The sequence below is a fragment of the Gasterosteus aculeatus genome, chromosome 11 (genome assembly GCF_964276395.1).
Source record: "Gasterosteus aculeatus chromosome 11, fGasAcu3.hap1.1, whole genome shotgun sequence".
Classification (NCBI taxonomy): Eukaryota; Metazoa; Chordata; class Actinopteri; order Perciformes; family Gasterosteidae; genus Gasterosteus; species Gasterosteus aculeatus.
Genome location: NC_135699.1, coordinates 16922800 through 16943670, shown reverse-complemented (window position 1 = coordinate 16943670; position 20871 = coordinate 16922800). Strand labels below are relative to the sequence as shown.

General features: G+C 52.0%; 2 protein-coding genes across 4 annotated transcripts; one reads left to right on the top strand and one right to left on the bottom strand.

Annotated features, from left to right (window-relative positions):
* Positions 1 to 3758: 3758 nt before the first annotated feature.
* On the top strand, positions 3759 to 18163 carry epn2 (epsin 2). Of its 3 annotated transcripts, none has more exons than XM_078084122.1 (10): positions 3759 to 4051; positions 8590 to 9283; positions 10407 to 10564; positions 12642 to 12754; positions 12882 to 12986; positions 13085 to 13196; positions 13559 to 13711; positions 13931 to 13960; positions 14940 to 15170; positions 15390 to 18163. In XM_078084122.1, the coding sequence occupies exons 2-10, from the start codon at positions 8853 to 8855 to the stop codon at positions 15674 to 15676; spliced, it is 1620 nt and encodes a 539-aa protein (XP_077940248.1). In that variant the 5' UTR covers positions 3759 to 4051; positions 8590 to 8852; the 3' UTR covers positions 15677 to 18163. The 3 variants fall into 3 exon arrangements, with proteins under 3 accessions (XP_077940248.1, XP_077940247.1, XP_077940249.1); XM_078084121.1 differs by having other exon boundaries at positions 13931 to 14023; XM_078084123.1 differs by lacking the exon at positions 13931 to 13960.
* A 77-nt stretch (positions 18164 to 18240) lies between these two features.
* Positions 18241 to 20298, bottom strand: b9d1 (B9 protein domain 1). Its single transcript, XM_040190731.2, has 7 exons — positions 19952 to 20298; positions 19748 to 19816; positions 19390 to 19501; positions 19166 to 19262; positions 19027 to 19089; positions 18694 to 18761; positions 18241 to 18597 (listed from the first exon to the last, which is right to left on the bottom strand). The coding sequence occupies exons 1-7, from the start codon at positions 20012 to 20014 to the stop codon at positions 18440 to 18442; spliced, it is 630 nt and encodes a 209-aa protein (XP_040046665.1). The 5' UTR covers positions 20015 to 20298; the 3' UTR covers positions 18241 to 18439.
* Positions 20299 to 20871: the final 573 nt, after the last annotated feature.

The following is a 20871-nucleotide window of genomic DNA, read 5'->3' as shown; positions in this document are numbered from 1 at the left end:
ATTTGTACACCAGCTACACATTGTGAGACACAGGACGTGTGCTTCCGATAGCGTGACCTGACCTGGAAACCCCCCCCCACCCACCCCGGCCCCCCGGCCCCCCTCCCGGTCAGCCGCTCTGTTGACTCAGCCTTGAGAAGAGGGATGGCAGGAGGAAGAGAGGCGGCCCTGGCGGAAGAATAGAAGAGGAAGGAGGGGAACAGGAAGTGGAACTGGCCCTCAGCTCAAAGGGCCGAAAGCACAATCTTTACTTTGCGACGGCGTCTCGCGCCATCCTGCACATGGCCACGTGTTTTGCGCCTCAAGAAACAAACCACAGAGAGAGAGACGCACACGCGTACACACTATTTTGCATATTTGCGAACGCTTAATAGACTTTGATTGGATCATCAAGTCCGGCATCAGGGGATTCGCAAAGCCACACACGGGCCTCCACCTGCGAGCGCGTGAAGCTCATTGCTGATTGCTGCTGATTGGTCCTCGCCGCTTCGTGCGGTGGTTCTGTTCCATCCGTCTCCCCTCAGCCACATTCACACCCGCTCTTCTCTTGGTCAGCTCACCCGGCTGACGCTCGCGCGTCACTTCCCGTGATCGTTTCCAGCGAAGCGGTGCTTTGAGCAGCGGGTGTCAAACGGTGAAGCGGCTGCTGTTGTCGCCCGGTGACTCGCGGTGACACGGTTTGTTTCACCTCACAATGAGTGAACTCTCGAAGCAACCCCTCGAATGCAAAGTGATGAGAACATTTGTAGCTGTCGGGGGGGGGGGGTCGCAAGATCTGGAGGCCGCACTGTGTGTGTGTGTGTGTGTCTGTGTGTGTGTGTGTGTGTGTGTGTGTGTCAGCGGAAGTAAGTGGGGCACCAGCGGAAAAGCAGGTGGGAACAAAGTGTCTCAACTTCCCTCGAAGAATGTGCCTGGTGCCATCTGGTTAGTCGGCTTCTCATTGGTTAGTTCTTCGCTTCCTGTCTTTCACCACGCTGTGCAGAAAAAGACACATGCGTCCCTCGTGTCCAGTGGTTGTCTCTCATCTCTCGTCCCCCCCCCGCCCTCTTTCTGCTCTGCTCCCACTGCTTCTGCAAGAAATCCATGCATGTTGTAAATTAGCGTGAAAGGAGTCGGTGAAGTTGCTGAGAAGGTTGTGAGGATTTCTAGTTTTACCTCCTGCTGTGCAGAAGAAGAGCCGTCTCAGTCTGAATGGACGTAGTTGTGGAACGAGGCGTTTTATTAATGCTTTCCTACGTGCCTGTTGGTTGGGATCAGTCTTCGTGGTGAATGGGGAACCCACGGGAGGGTAACTTAACGACAGCCTGGAAACCACGGCGTGGCGATTCACACTCTCCCCGCCCTCCTCGTCCCTCACAAGAGGTGATCTCTTAAAACTTGATCAGGAATCAGGAAACATTTATTGCCATAATGTGTCAGACATACAAGGAATCTGACTTGGCGGTTGGTGCGTGACAGCAGACAGTACACAGCAAATTTCAGAGAGTTCAAATCGACTCTGTGAGATTCAATTTTAACTCTAAGCTGGTTCATATTGTCCCAACTCGTCAGTGTTAAATCAACGCTCAACGGAGTGTTAACAAGTGTCAAAAATACATCTGCCCAGTGTTAAATACATTACACGTCATTTAGCTGACACGTTTATCCAAAGCGACTGACATTGCATTTTTAACCCACGGTTTGGACATTTTAGCCGGGGCAGCAATTAGGGGTGAAGTGTCTTGCTCAGGGACACTTTGACGTGGGACATGTAGCAGTCAGGGTTTGAACCGCCAACCTTGTGGTTCCCGGCTCATCATCTCTACTCCACGCGCCACAGTACGTAGATGTTAATCCGAACACCAAGAAGTGTGACACTGTACAGTTACATTTCAAACCTATCAAAGAGTTAATTTAACTCTACAAAGTGTTGAATCTGATCTGGACACTGAATAATGACTCCAGCTCTATTGACTCTGTAAGAGTTGAATCAACTTTTTGCAGTGTGATTTCAACACCTTTGCCCAACACCGGAAAATTAACTCTAACAATTTTATAAATAAAATATTATATATAAAGTTAAAGTTAAAAATATTTAGAAATTAAAAATAAAAAATAAAGTGCACCAGCGAACAGAAAGTGACGTGTGCAGTGAGGAAGAAAGTGGCCGGTGGAACGTCAGAGTCCAGTGATCTGCTTAAACTCACAGAGGCAAATGTGTAAATGTGAAAGCTGCTCTTCTTGACCACACGGGGGGGATTTCACACCCGTTGCACCAACGTGACGAGTGCGCTAATAAGCCGGCAGGAGTAGCAGCTCATACATCCCCTTTTTATGCTTCTGTCTTCTCATCCAGACGTGCGATGAAAGGATGTTTAATTCAACGTGGATGCTAAATGGGCAATCTCTCCAGTTTCTATCAGCGGATAACAATGGCAATATTATATAATAACATTAACACGTATAATGGTGTGGATACTTCTGAACAAGCGGGACGGGCCACAGCTCGTTTGTTTGACTGGCTGAGGGCCCGAGGAGCCTCTGATGGGGTTCCAGTGCTGTGAATGGTCACGTAAAACCAGACGGGTTGCAGTGTTTAATGCTAATTCGCTGTAATGACTGACCAAATGAAGGCATTCATCACATATTAGAGCTTGTCGGTGGCTGCAGGCGTTCAAGCTACGCGGGCCGCGTCGCCTCGCCGCCTCTAACCAAATGTAGAAGAATGCTGATCTCTGCTGGCCGACGCCGGAGCTGCAGAGGAGTGATGTCATCTGGTCGGCAGGTGGCCCCAGCACACCGTGGGCTCAGGAGTCCCCGAAGGGGGAAACGTGTGATACCGGTCCAGGCGGGCGTGATAAGAAAGCACCAACTATCAGGACACGGTGAAGCCGAATGAAGGATGCGATCCTACACGTCCGCTCTGCTCTATCTCAAGCTCTAAAAGCAGCGTGGCTGAGCGTCTAACCGGGGCCCCGACGTCCACGTCCGTCTTTCCGTCTCTCTCATGCAGAGACAGACAAACACAATTGGCTTAGGCTTTCCATCCGGCTCAACAACCTGCAGAGAGCGCGCGCAGCCCCACGTGAGATTTTACAGGCTGGGCGAGAGAAGACAAACACCTAAATAAAAGGCCACAGCCGAGTGCATCGGCGGTGAGCCAGAACAAAGTTTGGCAGACGTCACTATTGTGGTCAAGGCGTTTTTCCACTTTTCTGTTGCTGTGAAACTGTGACGTTTTAATCCCCACTTCTATTTTTACGCTCACCCTTTCTATTCATAGAGCTGAATGAACTGTTTTTGTGACGAGTGTGTGCGTCGGAAACATGAGGGCCATTCTGTACTTCATTGAATAAAGAGGCGCAGTGGAAACGTCTGTGTGATGGAATGCTGTCCTGCAACACCCGAGGCCTGTTCTGACACACCTGTAACACACACACACAGGGATAAGTTTGCCTTCATGGCATGTATTTTCTTGCTTGGCAAACCTTTGCATTTTATTCCCCGTGGCCGGCACAGGTGTCTTTAAAAAGGAGGTAAATTACACAAGAGCCGTGTGTTTTGAGACAGGAGCGTCTCTTTGTCAACCAGGCGGCGTGATTCATTTTACACGCACTGAGCCGGACACCGGAGACCGGAACCGTCCTGCTGCACGTTCCTGGTAGTATGAATTGTCATGGTGGTGACTGTCATTTCTACATTCATGACTGGGTAGGCAAGGCGTGTGTTATCATGTGTGAGAGGGGGGGGTGGGGGGCGGTGTTCTGCCCGCCTTGGTCACACCCTTCCCGGCCTCTCACCCCTCCCCTCCCCTCCCGCTCTGCCCGCCATGTTCCGGAGGAGGAGATTCGTGTAGCCTGGCTTTGGCTGGCTTAGCATTAGCAACACTTAGCTCGACGGAGGCGCAACAAGCTCCCCGAGCGCCAGAAATAAGTAGTCCGTCTTGAGCGCCCCTTCACCCCCCCTCCCCCCCGTTGGAATTAACGAAACTCGTTTATGGGTTCGTCCCCCCCCCACACCCGCCGCCTGGATTAACGGTTGAACCCGAGGTGTCGTCAACGAAACGTATACGGTGAGTTAACCTCGACAGTCGGGTTGTTTTGTTTTTCCGCGATGTCTTGTAATCCAGTTTGCTGCGGCGATGTCTCCACCGAGCACCCGTCTGCCCGGCTGCTAGCAGAGGGGGTCGCTAGCTTAGCGTAGCATGCTAGTTGGCAGTTTTAGCACAGGGAAAAACGCCCAGGGGCCGACTGGAGTAGTTAAGCGTGTTTAAGTGAATACCCGTGAATGTAATGAATGGCGGGCTTGGTGTCCAACGGTTGTCTTTTTCTCCCGAACCGCGGAGGGGGGAGAAATAGATAGGGGGGGGAGGTTTGCCACCGGCTATCCGAACACCAGCTTTGCTAGCCTCGGTCCAACTTTTTCTTTTGATCTCGTATCAGTAATAAACTTTAGTCACTGGTTGCATTTGCGAGCGGAAATATAAAAACCCAGACGCACAACCGAGTGGTTCACAGCGGGGGGATAAAACCCACTTTAAGTCGGCGTGTGGACTCGAGTGCGCCCGAGTCAACAAACTAACATTAAATCAACGTAAGCGAGTTAACGTTGTCCGCTAGCTAATCTTGCTAGTTAGCGACAACTTCTTGCCGCAAGTTTGCACCCAGCTGGCTAACGTTGCTAGCAAGCAGGCTAACGCCATTCACCCAGACGTGTTATGCAAACAGCTCTGCTACACCCAACTAGTTAGGAGGAGGTAATGTTACTGAACTAATTATAAACATGATTGGGACACTTTAACGTTACTTCACTAGTTAGCTCGTTGGCTAAAGTAGCTTTAGCTTATCAACCGCATCGATTCAATGAAACGCAGTGATTTGTTGTTGTCCTTTTTAAGGAGCGACTTGATCATTTCCTTTTTTTTCTTTTCACCACTCAACATGTTTCTGAAGGTGGAGGTTCCTCAGTGGGATTCTGAGTCACCACCGCAGAACTTGACGTCCCCGCACTACTTGGGATTTTAGGGGAACTGTTTGTCTGTCTGTGGTGGTGGTGGAGGAGCTAGCGGTGCGTTCAGGGCTCACGTAACGTGGCCTGACGGGGGGAGAGATGGGGGCGGGGGGGGGGGCTGCCGCCCTTTGTCTATTGTCAGGGCGATCTGTCACTCACGGTGGGGCACGCGCGCGTCATCGCCGTCCTCCCTCCCCCGACTTTGGCTTTGTCCTCCGGGGGTGGGGGGGGGGGACGTGCGGATCCAGGAGGTGTCTTCTTTTACCCTCATTGCTTCGAGGCTCTCTGCTCCTCTCACGGGTCATTTAAAGCCGTCAGGAAGACATGTTAGCTTCCGGGGGGGTTAAAGTAGACATGATTGTTAGAGTAATCTAATTCTAATGATTCATCAGGAATCGTGACACATTTATTCCCAAAACATGTCAGACATGCAAAGAATTTGACTTGGCGGTTGGTGCATAACATCAGACAGTAAGACAATGGACAACAAGACATATAAGACAATATAAAATATAATAAGGTTACCCTTAGAAGAGCTCAATAGGAGTAAATGGGGAACTGGGTGGATAACTTGATGTCGTGCTGTTGCATATGCTTCCTTCTCTCTCTCTGAACACACAGATTTGGTCAGACATATGGGCACCTGGTTGTGCAACGCCGCCTATCTTCAGTCCGATCGGCTTTGCTCCTGTTGCGTGGGTCGGGCAAGGTAGACCTGTTCTCAGTGTACCGCTCCTCGGGCATTAATGCTAATCACAGTTTACCACGGGTTAGCCAAGACACACCCAGATACTTGCACAGGCACACACGCGGAAAACGGCTCTGGACGGGTCGACACAGTCGTGCGTCCCACGGCGGCGTCTCCCACCCGTCTTCCTTTCTCTATCACAGCAGCACAAGAACTGCAGACAGTCCTCTGAAAAGCCAGATTGATGCTTTCTCTGGTTTCTGACATTCATTCATTCATCATCTGGTGTGCGTGTCTGCGGTTCATGCGCGGGCCGTCCGTTCGCCCGCTGTGAGGTTGACGCAACCATGTACGATTGGCCGTCTTCTTCATGCTGACAACCATAACAAACGGGATCAGAAAGCGTAACATCCAAAAAGGCCGTGATACGCCCTGATAAGTGTCCCGCAAATTAGTTATTGTTCCGACCCGTCTTCGATCCCTCTGCCGGAGGAGATTATTTATAGTTCAGCAAGCGGTTTGACCTGTTGATGATCACTGCCGTTTTTGGCACAATCAGCCACATTCTTTTAAACGATTATTGGTGGTATTGTGCACAGTTGTGGTGATGTTATTTGGTTAGAAAGCAATTCCTCCGTTGGGATTAATTAAAATTTTCTGACGTTGCATGTGACTCGTCCTAATCCATCTAGGGGATACGGTGGTTAATGTTTTCCATTGACGTATATTTAAGAGCTAGTTTCTCTTCACTCACCTTCTCAAAAAGACTGACTTTGGCCTGAGCCCAACTTCCTCCTGTGTCAGTTCTCTGCGGCTTCTTAAGTCACGTCCATCTCTCGGCATCAATGGGACAAAAAGAGCAAGTCAGCAAAACGATTACTAACACATGAAAACATGAAATGAAGCATATGAATCCAGGGCCACCGATCGCTCCTTCAACCTGTCCGATACAGAGCTCAATGACCCTAGATGACATAGTAGTTTGCCCCCCCCCCTCCTCCTCGCTGGCCCACAGTGAACCTGTGCTCACACATGAATATTTATCAGTTATATTGATTGTGTGCCGTCTCACAGAAGGGCTGAAGGAAAGTCGGGCCGGTGGTGTCTTTTGTTGGGGGTGGGGGGTGTTCCGGAGTGTATAGGAGAAGTCTGTGTGTGTGTGTGTGGGGGGGGGGGAGATGGACAAGACAGACTCCTGTCTGCCATTGGTGAATAGGTGATTCAAGCAGCAGATGTGTCATTAGGTCTGAGCTGCAGATGCACGGCGAGGAGCGAACCTCTGAGGGGGGGGGGGGGGGGGGGGGGGGCATGCTCCCCATGAATCACATTCTGTGTGCGTTTAATACATTTAGGGTATGTGCCAAGTTGCCCCCTCCCCCCCCCCCAGCACATACACTCGGCTGTCTTTCCATGCAGGAAGCAGCTCGTCCAGACGTAATCGGCTCGCTAAGTTGTTAAAGTGAAACGCTGGGAGCGTTGCATTGAACTCGGCGCGCGCACAGACTGCTGATGGCTTCCAACACTCTCCCTCTGTTCCTGGGGGCATTAGGTTGTGGGGCATGTCGGTGCAGGCTTGGTGCAGGGATCAGGTTACTGAATAGGAGAAGTCATCCCGGGTCTCCCCGGGGGAACCGGGCCAAGCTGCTAGTTGCCACCAGAACCGTTAAGAAGAAACACTATTTAGTGAGTTTGTGAGATGTTGATGTGTGTAACTCTGCCATTGAGCTGCGTGGCAGTTGTGGGCGACGGGGGGAGGAGAAGAGAGTGTACTCTGATAAAATGTGGGGACAAACCGATGTAGTAATCTGTGTGAGTGATCGGGCCGTGGAGCTCCGCCTGAGGTCCGTTCGGATCCGAGCTCGAGCTCCGTTACCGTATCCTCTTTCCTTCAGACGGCAGCAGCGTGGTCGCCGGGAGGCTGGTTATCAGCTTAAGTATGAAGGGACTTCTCCCACGAGCAAGAGAGTTTGCTCATAGTTATGAGCTGTGTGTGTGTGTGTGTGTGTGTGTGTGTGTTTCAACACCGGCGTGTTTGTCAGGAAGTGACTTACAGCCGAGCTGCTGATCTGTCACAACCGGAGGAGTCGTCAGTAAACTCCCGTAGTCATCTTCAAACTGGAAACGGCGCCGCCCACTAACATGTGGAAAAGCGTTTTTTACCCACTGATTGTTCAGTCCCATCAGCCCACATGGTGGTAGAGAGTGGAGATAAACGCATAAATCGGGCCGTAATTAGCTGTTGCTTTTGTGGTCATTATCATATCTCTGCAGAAGTGGCCGTTTTGGTAAATACCTGTAATAGGCCGGTACAACATTTTGTACTAATAGACCGTCGATGAAACTATTTAGAATAGAAAACTCGCTGATGCTGAGCGATTTAGAGCACGTTTAAATGTTGGGTTTCCATCCCCAAAGCATAAAACCACCTTTTTGAAGCTAGTTGTTTCATAAACATTGCATCTCTCCCGGTAGATAAATGTAACACTGTTTTGACTGTATGGAATGTTTTTTTTTTTTTGGTTTAGTTTCAAAAAGGAGGCACTGCAGTGACTGATAGGTGCATTAATCTAATTGTTCAGGTGTGGACGTCAGGATTACAACCACACATTTAAGAAATCCAGCCGGGACTCGTTTTTCTAGTACGTCTCCCAATTATATAGAATATGGATACTTTTTTTTTCCCCTACAGAAATGAAGCCTTTTCTTCATGATCAGTGTCGACTCGGGAACGTGTGCTGCTTGTTGTTGTTTAAGAAAAACAAAAACGTCATCACGACGCCGGGCCACTAAGCTGTGGACGGGTTCGACGAGGAAGCGCTCTCTGTTTCCTCGTTCCTCTTCAGCTGGCGCTCCCCAAATGTCCTCGTCCTCCTCTTCCTGCCACTGACCTGTTGTCTCTCTGTCTGTCCCAGGTGATGGCGCAGTCATGCGTGCAGCCAGCACTGTGTGTTTGGAGATGAATCTAACAGACGCCGTTCTGGAGGACTCGGGAACACTGCGCTGGCCTGGAGACGCCTCATAAACGCACACACACACACACACCTGTACACTACAAGACCCGCACTCCGCCCCCGCCGTGCCTTGAGGAAGGACCCCGGCGCACGCAACAAGCACTCCAAGCTCCGCCCCCCCCGTCACCGAACCCCCTCACGCCCTCCTCCTCGCCGCCGCCACCATGCCGAGCTCCACCATCCGCCGGCAGATGAAGAACATGGTGAACAACTACTCTGACGCGGAGAAGAAGGTCAGGGAGGCCACCTCCAACGACCCCTGGGGCCCGTCGTCCTCGCTCATGTCCGAAGTCGCCGACCTCACCTACAACGTGGTCGCCTTCAGCGAGATCATGAGCATGATCTGGAAGCGGCTCAACGACCACGGCAAGAACTGGCGCCACGTCTACAAGGCGCTCACCCTGCTCGACTACCTGATCAAGACGGGCTCAGAGCGAGTGGCGCTGCAGTGCAAGGAGAACATCTTCGCCATCCAGACGCTGAAGGACTTCCAGTACATCGACCGGGACGGCAAAGACCAGGGCATCAACGTGCGGGAGAAGAGCAAGCAGCTGGTGGTGCTCCTCAAAGACGACGAGCGCCTCAAAGGAGAGCGGTGAGGGCGTCCTGCAGAACCCTCTGGGGTCACTCGGGGTTGTGCAGATTAGGGCTCTAACAACGCCGTCAGGACCTAGAGAGGGGAGACGGGACCCGCCAGGACCTAGAGAGGGGAGACGGGACCCGTCAGGACCTAGAGAGGGGAGACGGGACCCGTCAGAACCTAGAGGGGAGACGCGACCCGTCAGGACCTAGAGAGGGGAGACAGGGGGCCCGTGAGGACCTAGAGAGGGGAGACAGGGGGCCCGTGAGGACCAAAGAGGGGAGACGGGACCCGTGAGGACCAAGAGAGGGGAGACAGGACCCGTCAGGACCTAGAGAGGGGAGACGGGACCCGTCAGAACCTAGAGGGGAGACGCGACCCATCAGGACCTAGAGAGGGGAGACGCGGGGCCCGTGAGGACCTAGAGAGGGGAGACAGGGGGCCCGTGAGGACCTAGAGAGGGGAGACAGGGGGCCCGTGAGGACCAAGAGAGGGGAGACAGGGGACCCGTGAGGACCCAGAGAGGGGAGACAGGGGACCCACACAAGGGGATTTCAGTTGCGTGAATGTTGTTAAATGAATATACATTTTAGCTGGACCCACGCACCACGTCCTCTATTACACTCGTCCTTCTGTAAGTCCCGATGAGAACTTCAGAACGGCGCTCGGTGCGTTTGCACTCTTTATCTCAGCAGCGGCGGATCTCCATGACGCCGCTGCTGAGATAAAGAGCTGCTTAGTTTAGTGGAAACTAAAGCGCTTTGTTGACGTCTTTCCCACCTATTAGTTAAAGTAGAAGAGTAATTGTCCCCCACGTTTATGTCAGTAACTGTTTTTTGTTCATTCGTCCGTCTTTTCCCGACTCTAAACCCAGAGCGTAGCATCGTTCTCCACATTGTGGCCAAAGGGCGCTTCGTTGTTGGTTTGGCAGCACATGTAATTCTAATTAAGCTGCTGCGTTCCAGAATTGGAAGACAGTTGAAGGCTGTTCTCAGGGTGCTTTGGCATCAGGACGTTTATCTCATTATTTGAACCAGCTGCACTGATTCCTTCAAACCTCCTGCTCATGTTTGTTTGCATTCAACGCTCAGGAATCTCAACCCGATCTTGAGCTGCTGTTATTTATCGGCCCCACTAGCTCGCAGGCCTTGAAGACCAAAGAGCGGATGGCCCAGGTGTCCACTGGGAGCGGCCAGGTGGGCTTCGGCCGAGGCTCGTCTCAGCCCAACCTCTCCACCTCCTACAGCGAGGAGTACGGCCAGAGGTCCGAGGGCTCTCCCGCCTCCTACCACGGCTGTGAGTACCACCACACACACAAACGCACGCACAGGCTCGGCCCATATGTTTAAGCTACATGTAGGATCCTGAAGATCCCATTATTGTGTCCCAGTTGGTGAAACTTTGGCCTACATCCTGAAAAACCTGCCCCTCCCCCTGCTGTGTCTGGCTTGCATTCCCGCAGTAGGGTTGCATTCCTCAGCGCACACACACACACACACACACACACACACACACACACACACACACACAGAGAGAAGAGGAAGCGGCGTTCCCCTCTGCCCGCCAGCCCCCGTCCAGCTTCTCCCATCCCCATGACGGAGGAATCTGCTCCTCTTTTCGACAGTCCGCTTCCCCCCTGCAGGGAGACATGGACGCACGCAGGGACAGATGAAGAAGAGGTGCATGGTGGGAGGAGGGAAGTGAACAAACGAGTCCGTCTTGTTAACGGGGTGACACCGATGCGCTGGTGCCCTCCCCCCCTGAGGGAGGGGCTGAAAACCACCAGAAACCTGGTCAGGAAATGTGGCAATGTGGCGAGGGAACAGAGGGAAGGAACAGAGAAGCGGAAATGAAAGAGTGGACCTCTTGTCCATTACATCCTCTGACCCCCCCCACCCCCTCCTCCTTTGTGCACAGCAGGATGGCAGGAGGTCTGTGTGTGTGTGTGTGTGTGTGTGTGTGTGTGTGTGTGTGTGTGTGTGTGTGTGTGTGTGTGTGTGTGTGTGTGTGTGTGTGTATTTTCATACGTGGTTTCCTGCGTGAGCGTGACGGTTGAGCGTTCTGCTCCGGCTGCTGAGTCATCAGTTTGACTGAACTGCAGGAAACGGACCAATGGGAGCGAGGCGGGGCGATTCCAGCGGAAGATTTTTGGGATTCCAGTCGAACCTTTTTTTTTTTCTCGGGGATTGTTGTCCAGGCGGCCAGTGTTCAGCCAGAATATCTCCCATCAGCACCCAGAGCACCTGAAAAGAGCGTGTTCCTGATCTCGGCCTTAATGTGACCACGGGATTGTTACTTATTAGTTATTGAGAACTCGTATCTACTTTTTATCTTTCTCACACACACACACACACACGTCTCTGTCCGGTTTTCACAGTTTAACACGGATTGTTTGGTCAAATGGAGGCGTTTTGTTGAAGAACCTGCCGCAGCCGTGAGGCATCAATCACTTCTCCAAAGCTCTCCGTGTCTCCACGGAACAGACGGAACACAAAGACAAACCCAGCTGTGAGGAATGCCAGGAAGTCGTGATTCTCCGTATATGGTCCTCTTCCACCGCGCCGGGCGAGAAGCCGCCGTGTGGTCGTCGGCTTTAGGTTCAGTTTATTTGTCCTCCTCGCTCTCTTCTGAAAGGTTTTAGTTTAAAACACTTTAGTCTTCGTGGAAAATATTCCTTTTGATAAAAGAATGTATCATTGATACAAACGGCAACGCTGCTTGATCATCGCGTGACAGACTCAATGCTTGCATATATAATAACACACTAAGACGTTTCTAGGAAGGCCAACGTGGAAACGCCTGATGTGAATCGACTCCGTGACGTCTGATGCGACGTCTGCTTCCTCCGCAGGTCTTGAGGAAATTCAGCGTTAATTGCGTCAAATAGTGAAACTAAGCATCAGCGTTTTCCCCGAGTGCCGTCTGTGTGTGTGTTGCTGTGTGTCTGTGTGTGTGTGTCTCTTCCATGAGTCATCGGCTGTCAGAATGACGTCACCGGATGGTCGTGGTGTTCTGAGTCAGTGTCCCCTTCAGCAGAAAGGGGGCGGGGTCCCGACGGGAAGGATTTAAGTCAGAGAACAACAACCGCGTTAAAGCCCGAGACGAATCCTTCCATGTGACAACTTTTCCTTTTTCCTGACGTGTGTGTGTGTGTCTGTGTGTGTTTTCTTTGCGTTCGGTTCTAATCCAATGAACTGAATGGACCCGTCGTCCCTTACAGGCTCGCATACGGCTTTAATCTCACACACACACACACACCGCTTCCATCCAGTTTTACAGCCTGTGTCACTGTGTGTGACGGTGTCTCATGTGGCAGCGATGGCAACGCGTGTTTCTCTCTCTTGATTGTGCGTTTTTGTGGGTCTCGTTTTAGCCACGTCTCCCAACGCCGGCTCGGAGCTGGAGCAGGCCCGACCCCAGACCAGCGGGGAGGAGGAGCTGCAGCTGCAGCTGGCTCTGGCCATGAGCCGGGAGGCGGCCGAGCAGGTACGCACGCACACACACACACACACACACACACATGCTGTGGCCGTGATGAACTTGCACAGTGCTCACGTTAGACGTGCTGAAAGCAGAAAGTAACTGTGGAGAATTTGCGTGTGTGTGTGTTTAGGAGGACCGCATACGCAGAGGGGACGACCTGCGGCTACAGATGGCCTTGGAGGAGAGCAAGAAAGGAGGTCCAGAATCGGCAAAGCTGCCCAAGAAGAAGAAAGAGGTATGAACTCAGGACGTCCACGTTGGAGCAGGATGATGGCGGAGCTTCACTCGTCCTGTTTCCACCTCTTCATCTCTACCCCCCCGTCTGCTTCCCAGCCGCAGTCCGCTCTGATGGACCTGATGAGCGTCCCGGAGCCCAGGGCCACCGCCGACCCCTGGGGGGCCGGAGCAGGGGCCGCCGCACCGGAGGACCCGTGGCAGTCTTACGGTACACACACACACTCAAAACGTGCACATTCTACACTGGGGCGTCACATGATCTCTAAACGCAGCTGTACGGAGCGCTCTGCTCCACCTGCAGCTCCCAGGACCCATTCATTGTCGGAATGCTGCTCCACCCGCTCAGCGGCATTACTGCAGGAGGGCGGGGGGAAGGAATCGGGGAGTGTGGAACAGCTAAGCAAGACGGCCGTGGGGGTTTAGGGGGGGGGTGGATATGTAAATATTGAAAGGATAGATTAGAAGGCGGTCTCATCCTACCTTTCTCCTGCTGTGTCCCACCTCCTCTTGTTTTGCGTGCTCCCCCCCCCTCCCACCTCCCGTCCTTCACAACTCTGGACCTCTCCCCAGGGTCTGCACCCAAGCCGGCCCCCCCCGTGGACCCGTGGGGCACCGCTGCCTCTGTCCCGCCCATGAAGAGCGGCGATCCCTGGGCATCCAACTCCCTTCCTGCCGCCGACCCCTGGGGCCCCGCAGCCTCCCGCCCTCCGGCTTCCAACACAGGTGACCAGCGGGGCAGGTGGGGGGGAGGGGGGCTTCTCTCAGTTTAGTCCTGAGACATCATCTACAGGGACATTGGGGGCCCACTGGTCAGCTGTCACTCTGTTTAGCCTGTTAGTTTATCTGAGATCTGCATGCCAAGTTTACCCAAATATCCAAACTCATTCATTCTGTGTGTTGTTTCCATCTGTGTGTGTCTGTGTGTGTGTTGTCCCCTTTCAGGTAGCTTTGACCTGTTCAATGCATCCAACGGTACGTCTAAAGAGGACTTCTCAGAGTTTGACAGCCTGCGCTCTTCCTCCTCTGTCCCCACTGGTACTCACCCTTGTCTTCGTCTCTCTAATGTCTGTGTGGTTTCGCCCCCTGAGTGTCTGACGTGATCTCTGCGGGGTGACACACACACACACACACACACACACACACACACACACACACACACACGTCTTGTCTTTTCATGTGAACCAGACCTGAGCAAAACAAAATAAAACCAGTGATGTTTCGGTATCTTTTGCTCCGGTCTGGTGCCGTATCGCTGTGGGGAAACGTGTGCTTCTCTTCTATTTGTTTGGCTGAATGCATACTGGACCTGAGCCGTCCACTCGGTGCCGACCGGAGACGCCGCGTGAAGAGTCGGGGCTCGGGTCGGGTCGGGAGGGGTTTCTGCTTCTTGCATAGCGTGTGTGTCACGCCTGGTGGGGTCACACTGGCGTCTTAACTTTTGATCCAGCTCAACACAAACACAAACGCAACGCAACACCGATACCGGTCAAGGACGAGGTGAGAGGGAACACAAACACGGGCGCACAAAGTCCCTTTTCCCAGAATGCCCGAGTCAGCTCGCGGTGCAAAAGACGACTTCAGGAAGCGGCTGGAGGCTTAACACGCACGTCTGATCCCCCTTTTGTTTCTTCAGGCTCTTCTGTTTCTGCCCCGATGACGGTGCTTTTCATCTTTTGACATTTCACGCGTGTGTGTGCGAGTGCATTAACGAATGTCTCCACCGCTCGTTTGATTGCATCACCTTGTTTTTGGAGTTTTGCTGCTCATGTACAAGCAGAAAATAAGAAAAAGACCACGTATGATCCATTTGAATTTCCAGCAGCATGTGTTTACTAAACAAAGCGTTGGCGCAGCAGCTCGTCGAGTGTTGAGTCTGCAGACCAGATAAGAAATAACGTCCCCAGTGTTGTGTCGCTAAGGGACGTAACACAAACTGCTGCTTGTCTCCCAGGCGACGGGGGCGTGGCCTCCATCCTCTCCCAAGCCAGCCTGGCTAGCAGCGGCAGCCTGGACCTCTTTGACCCCCTGCCGGGCTCCATGTCCATGTCCGGCATCGGCAACCCCACCAGGAAGACCCCGGAGTCCTTCCTGGGTCCCAACGCCGCGCTGGTCAACCTGGACTCGCTGGTGACCAAACCCGCCCAGCCGGCGCCAGTCGTCAACCCCTTCCTGGCCTCAACAGGTGGGAGAAAACACGAGGATGCTGAAAATATCAGTGAATATAAGAAAAAAGTGGTTTTATACTCACAAAGAAACGCCGGTTCACTCGAGCTGATCACAGCTGATTGAGCTCAGACAGGAAGTAGTCGCTCAGCCCAGAACACACACACACACACAGACACACACACACACACTGTGTGTCAGCTCCGCCCTCTTCACCCCTCCCTCTCTTTTCCGTCAGGTCTCTCTGCCCCGGCTGCGGCGGCCCACGCCAACCCCTTCCAAGTGAGCCAGCCGGCGCCCCCCACCCTCAACCAGATGCGCGTGAGCCCCATGCCCTCTGGCTTCGGCCTGGTGGAGCCCATGGCCGTCCCCTCGGTGCCGGCTCAGCCCGTTGCCATGGCTCCCCGCGCGGTGCCCGGGATGGGGCCGCCCTCCATGATGTCCATCCCACAGCCCCTGATGAGCATGCCGGCACACCAGGCCGGGGCGCAGCCCGGCGGGACCACCAACCCCTTCCTTTTGTGAGGGCGGGGGGGGCGACAGGGGACAACTTGCCCCAGAGTAACCCTCCTCCCCCCCCCCCCCCCCTCCTTCCCTTCTTTGGCCACTTAAGAAGCTGCAAAATAAACAAGATGTCTTATCCCGTTTATCCCCCCCCCCCACGTTAACTCACTCCTTCCTCCCCCCGATGCTACAAGCTGCCGGTCCCACGTGTTCCACTTGTGGACGACGGACTCAGAGTTGCAGTGCTGTTTACTACTCTTACTCTTCTTCTGTGGTGGAGTGATGAGACAGTCCGACCACGCTGACGTCAGGATCTTGTCTCTTCACTAGAGCTGATCTTTTATAAGCCCTGTGCGTGTGTGTGTGCGTGTGTGTGTGTGTGTGTGTGTGTGTGTGTGTGTGTGTGTGTGTGTGTGTGTGTGTGTGTGCGTGCGTGCGTGTGTGTGTGTGTGTGTTACTAAGCAGGGATTTTGCACAACCTTTCGTCTTTTATTTCTTCTGTCTGCGGCTGTTGGGCTCACCGTTACACCTTAGCGAGGGAGGGGGGGGCGTATAAGACGCGCCGCCTCGTCTTTCCCTACCACTCAGTCACAACTCTCGTCCGGTCACTTCCTGTCAAAATTGGACCCCCATGCTCCATGTGAACTTTGACCTCCGGGGGGGGGGTCACAAAACCAACAATGGACACTCATTAAAGGGGGATGAGCCCCTTTTCCTGGGGAGGGGGGGGGGGCTGATAAAATGCGTAACTGCATTTTTTTTTTTTTTTGCGTACTGATACTAACAGCCACATGTTAACTGTCACTAACGCCGCCCCGCCCGCCCCCCCCCCCCCACACACACACACACCCCTGCCCCCAAGTGTGTGTTGGACTGTGATGGCATCTGTATTGTGCTATCTGAACATATGGATGCAGTGATGCATCATGGGACAGGTTTTTATGTTTATTTTAGTTTGTTTCTAGGATCAAAGGGATGGGGGGGGGGGGGGTATATGAGATACGTTTAGCTTCCAAGTGTACTTTTAATGAGCGAGTATTATTGTTCTTCATTCTCCTCCATTTCTCACTGTAAAGTGTAAACTGACTTCACAAAAATGTACGTTCTGGAGACGTCAACTGGGGGGGGTGATGATGTAGACCTCTGCAAGTGTGTGTGTGTGTGCGGCAGTGTGCAACCACATATCAAGGAGTGTTCCCATGGTTTTAAAGTATGTCAGCCGTCCGTTATCAGGAAGAGTTTATCTCCCGAGTGGATTTACTGCGACTAATCCACCCGCAAGAGCGTCACCTGGCGCACACACACACACACACACACACACTCTCGTTAGAGGCGGTCTATTGATCGCACAGGGAATCCCGCAGCAAACGGCAGTTGTTCCTGTTAGTTTCGTGGGTTGTTTTTGTGTTGTCAGCGGCGTAGCAGCGGAGCTCCAGTTGTAGTTTTTGGTCACGCTGTGTAATTCTCTTCCTAGAAGCACAACTGTGACCAAAGTCAAAGCCACTGATTTCTGCGGGTTTGGTCCCATTTAGTTTCCTGTGTTTATGGCTCCGTTTTATATTTCAGTTAGTGTGAGAAAGTTGCAGGCGGCTGAATATCGGCTCTGTTTCTGTCGCCGGGGAAAGAAAAACGTGTTGATGAAACATGCGACGGAGTCTTGTTGTCTTTAGGTCTCTCGGGTGCCGTTATCACTGCCAGGGTTTGGGGCTGGGGAAGGTTTGTCTTCTTGAGGTGTGAGCCCGGCGCCCCCTCCTGGTCCACTGCGGTAGGACAACCCGATATTTGTCTCAGGCAAAGAGAAGGGACAGCTCCCACCTCGTGTGTGTGTGCGCGCTTGGGGTCCTGAATGAATGATGTTACTTACTTGCAGACCAGCAAACATTTTTAAACTCAAAACATATGCAAAAATTTGGGAGTTAAAACGGTAAAAAAAGATGATTAATTGAGCTTGATGTGTTCCGCTGATGTCTTGTTTGTTGGAAAGCTACTATGACCTTCTAGCCGGGACTTCACTGCTAACGTGACGCCAGCGACTGGAGGTTGTGATGCAATGAAACGGACATAAAGAAGAGAACTGCCGGATTCTTTCTGATCCCTGGCAGCAGTTTCACGGTTGTGGCGAAGGTGCAGTGAAAATGTGGCTCTTCAGTGTGTTGCTATGCTTTTATCAAGGACTAACTGACCTGTCTTTATGCTTTAACAGCCTCCGTTGACCTTTTCCGTGTCTCTCTCTACCCTCCTCATAGTACTGGGAACAGGATGCTTTTATTTTCTTTTTATCGGATACGTGCTCAACCTGTTGGCATTATAACTGTATAATATAATTTATCATTTGTACTATTGTAACATACTGTTCCTCTGTATACCTTTTTATTATTCTGTGTAATGGGTTTTTGTAGGAAAAGTCACCGTGGTATTTTAACGGCATCTAAACGAGCGGAGGCTGTCGGATGAGCACGACTGTAGCTGCATTGGTTCAAAAATAAACTGTATCACTTCAGTCAGTCACTGTGCGTCAGCTTCTTTGAAAGGACTGTGTGTGCGTGTGTGTGTGTGAAGGATCAAAGCATTCAAGTATAGACAAATTCAGAAGTAGCGTATTTATTTTTAAAAAGGTACAAAAGAGAAAGAATTTAAAAAGATGTTAAAATAAATAAATGTGTTGCTTAAAATGTGTGCACTATTTAGAACTTAGCACACGCGTTGTTTAACATGAATGTCCTGCCTTTGTTTTGCAGGGTGCTAAACATCCAACATAACTGACTACGTCCCCCGTTGGCGCCCTTACAGGCCGTGCGGCTGCTCCTCCGTGGACCAGCCAGATGTGGCGGACGGTGCGATGGCCGAGCTCGGCGGCCCGACGTCGTAGCCCATCTTCTTCATGTCTTTGGTGATGATGTGGAAGGAGACTGTGACGAAGCCTTGGGATTGAACCCGCGTCACTGCAACACAAGACGGGGTCTTTGTAGCAGCAATGTACATGTTATCAGTAACTCAGCATATATTCATCCGCATGTATTGGAGTGTGCCCAACAGACCTTCTCTGCCTTCGCCCTGGGCCACTACTTTGGGGTCTGTGTACTCGGGCCGCCGCCCCAGCAGCCAGCTAGACAAGGGGAGAAGATTAGAAACCACAGAGGAAGACTATTAGTCCTCTCTGGCAGACCGGAAGTGATGTGTTAAAGTACGTCGAGGAGGATGAGTGAAAAGGCACCACCCACATCCACTTGTGACACTTCTGCAGATCCAACACAAAATCTGATCCCTGTGACAATATTTAAATTGAGCAAGCAAAAGGTCCACGTGTGCAACTTTGCTTCTCTACTGTGTTGTAGGGAGCGCCAAGAATCCAGAACACACAATGGTTCTACCTGGTGAATTTCTGGAGTCTCCACGTGGGCTCAGGAACAAACATGGGGATTATTCGTGTGTGTCTGAGGAACCGAATGACAGATCACAATCATTAATCAGCATCATCAGCAGAATCGGACTGTAGTGGCTGATACTGACTGTCCAGGTGTGAAGGGGATGTGTGTTGCTCCGTAGCCTCTGACCACGTCGTTGCCAAACACATCTGGCCCGTACACGCTCACCACCAGCTGAGGCCCTGGGGGAGAGAAGAGAACTCTTCATTTTGTGTCATATTTTCATAATGTGATCTCTTAGAAGCTCAGAGATTATTTCAATACGTGAAGGAAGGAGGCGGCTTCCAGGCGTGTGTGTACGATGCTCACATCCAGAGGGGTTTGTGCTCTTGAACGTTGTCTCCAGAGGGAAGTTCCATATTAACTTGTGTGATGACTGACGGCCTTTACACGTTATTTGAGTGATGCCTTCCTCCAGCCCCTGCAGACCAGCCGGTGAGCAGTAAACAAACCGTTTACCAAACATATGCAATCACGTTTTCTACAACAATGTGGTTGGATCCAACAGTTCATTTACTTTAATATCAATGCATTATTTTGAAACGAATACTTGTTAAATATTAGAGTATTTAACGTTACTTGTTGCCCTGCAGAGGAGCTTCGACGTGCACACAATAGAAACTCCTAATGTGAACATCCTTTCTCATTAATACACCGGATTACTCACCGAGGTGGGAGCCCAGTCGTGGCCGTAGACGAAACAATATTTGCAGTACAAGTTGTCATACTCCGGAAACTGAAACACAGCAGCAGAAACATTTAAGCGTTGAAGCAATAAACTCTATATCGAGGCGGTGCCGTTGCGGTGTTGACGTTAGCTGCTGCTAACGCGGTTGAAATTAGCCGCGAGGCTAGCCAGGCTAACACTCACGTTCGCGCCCTCAATCTGTCCGTTAACCGTGAGCAGAAACACGGACGGGTTGCCCGTGGCCATCGCGGCTTCCGTCGGCAACCGGGAGATCTACGCCGCCGTTGCTTCGCGGTGGAATTCCTCCCGGTTTAGGAGAATCCTGCTGCCGCTCACGGGCAGCAAACGGGCCGAGATCTCGCCTGTTGCCAGGGCGACGGCTGCGGCTCCCCTACGGCTCCCCGCTAGGCTCAAACCGAACGGAAGCGCCGAAGCAGTTCCCCTAAGAGTCCACGCGATGGCGACAAAGTAGCGGAGCGAGCGCAGTGCGCGCGGCTGCACATTAGCTGAAGAGAACGACGCCTCCACCTGCGCCGCAAGGGCGCTCAAGTTATCACGTGGTCAATTGATAAGGACTCCATTATTAAAATGACGTTGAAGAAACTAAATTGACTTTAGACACAAACTCAATAGGATCATTGAGGTATATAACAGTCTGGTGCTGTGTACCATTGAGCATAACCAGTATATCAGTATTATTAATAACTAAATAAAGAGTAGGTTTCTATATTCCTGAGGGCGCTGACCACACTTCGAGGAGGCCTCGTGTGACGTCCCACAATGCCCTGCTGTGAGGAGGCCAGCCCCTGTAAGCGCCTCCTGTAAATAGCGTACACTTAAGGATTTATTTACTACCTTTGTTCGGATAATTACTGTTTAGTCGGAAACCAACACAGACCAATACCCCTCCCCCAGTGTCCCCCCCAACCCCGAGTCTCTGACCTCTTATGCCCAAACAGCATGCAGCTCACTTCCCATCCTCCATCTTTTTGTACTGGGCTCGTCATTCGCCTTGGTTGGGTTTTTTGTTGTTGTCCCTCCCACCCCGACTCCTCCCTCCACAATGAAACCGAGGAAGAAATGACTAATGTAAATATTCCACA

Coding starts and splice junctions, on each gene's coding strand:
- epn2 (XM_078084121.1), top strand. CDS start 8,853: ATGCCGAGCTCCACCATCCGCCGGCAGATGAAGAACATGGTGAACAAC. Junction 10,565..12,641: donor TCCCGCCTCCTACCACGGCT/GTGAGTACCACC, acceptor GTCTCGTTTTAG/CCACGTCTCCCAACGCCGGC. Junction 15,171..15,389: donor CCCCTTCCTGGCCTCAACAG/GTGGGAGAAAAC, acceptor CTTTTCCGTCAG/GTCTCTCTGCCCCGGCTGCG.
- b9d1 (XM_040190731.2), bottom strand. CDS start 20,014: ATGGCCACGGGCAACCCGTCCGTGTTTCTGCTCACGGTTAACGGACAG. Junction 19,090..19,165: donor ATCCCCTTCACACCTGGACA/GTCAGTATCAGC, acceptor TCGGTTCCTCAG/ACACACACGAATAATCCCCA. Junction 18,598..18,693: donor CCAGGGCGAAGGCAGAGAAG/GTCTGTTGGGCA, acceptor CTTGTGTTGCAG/TGACGCGGGTTCAATCCCAA.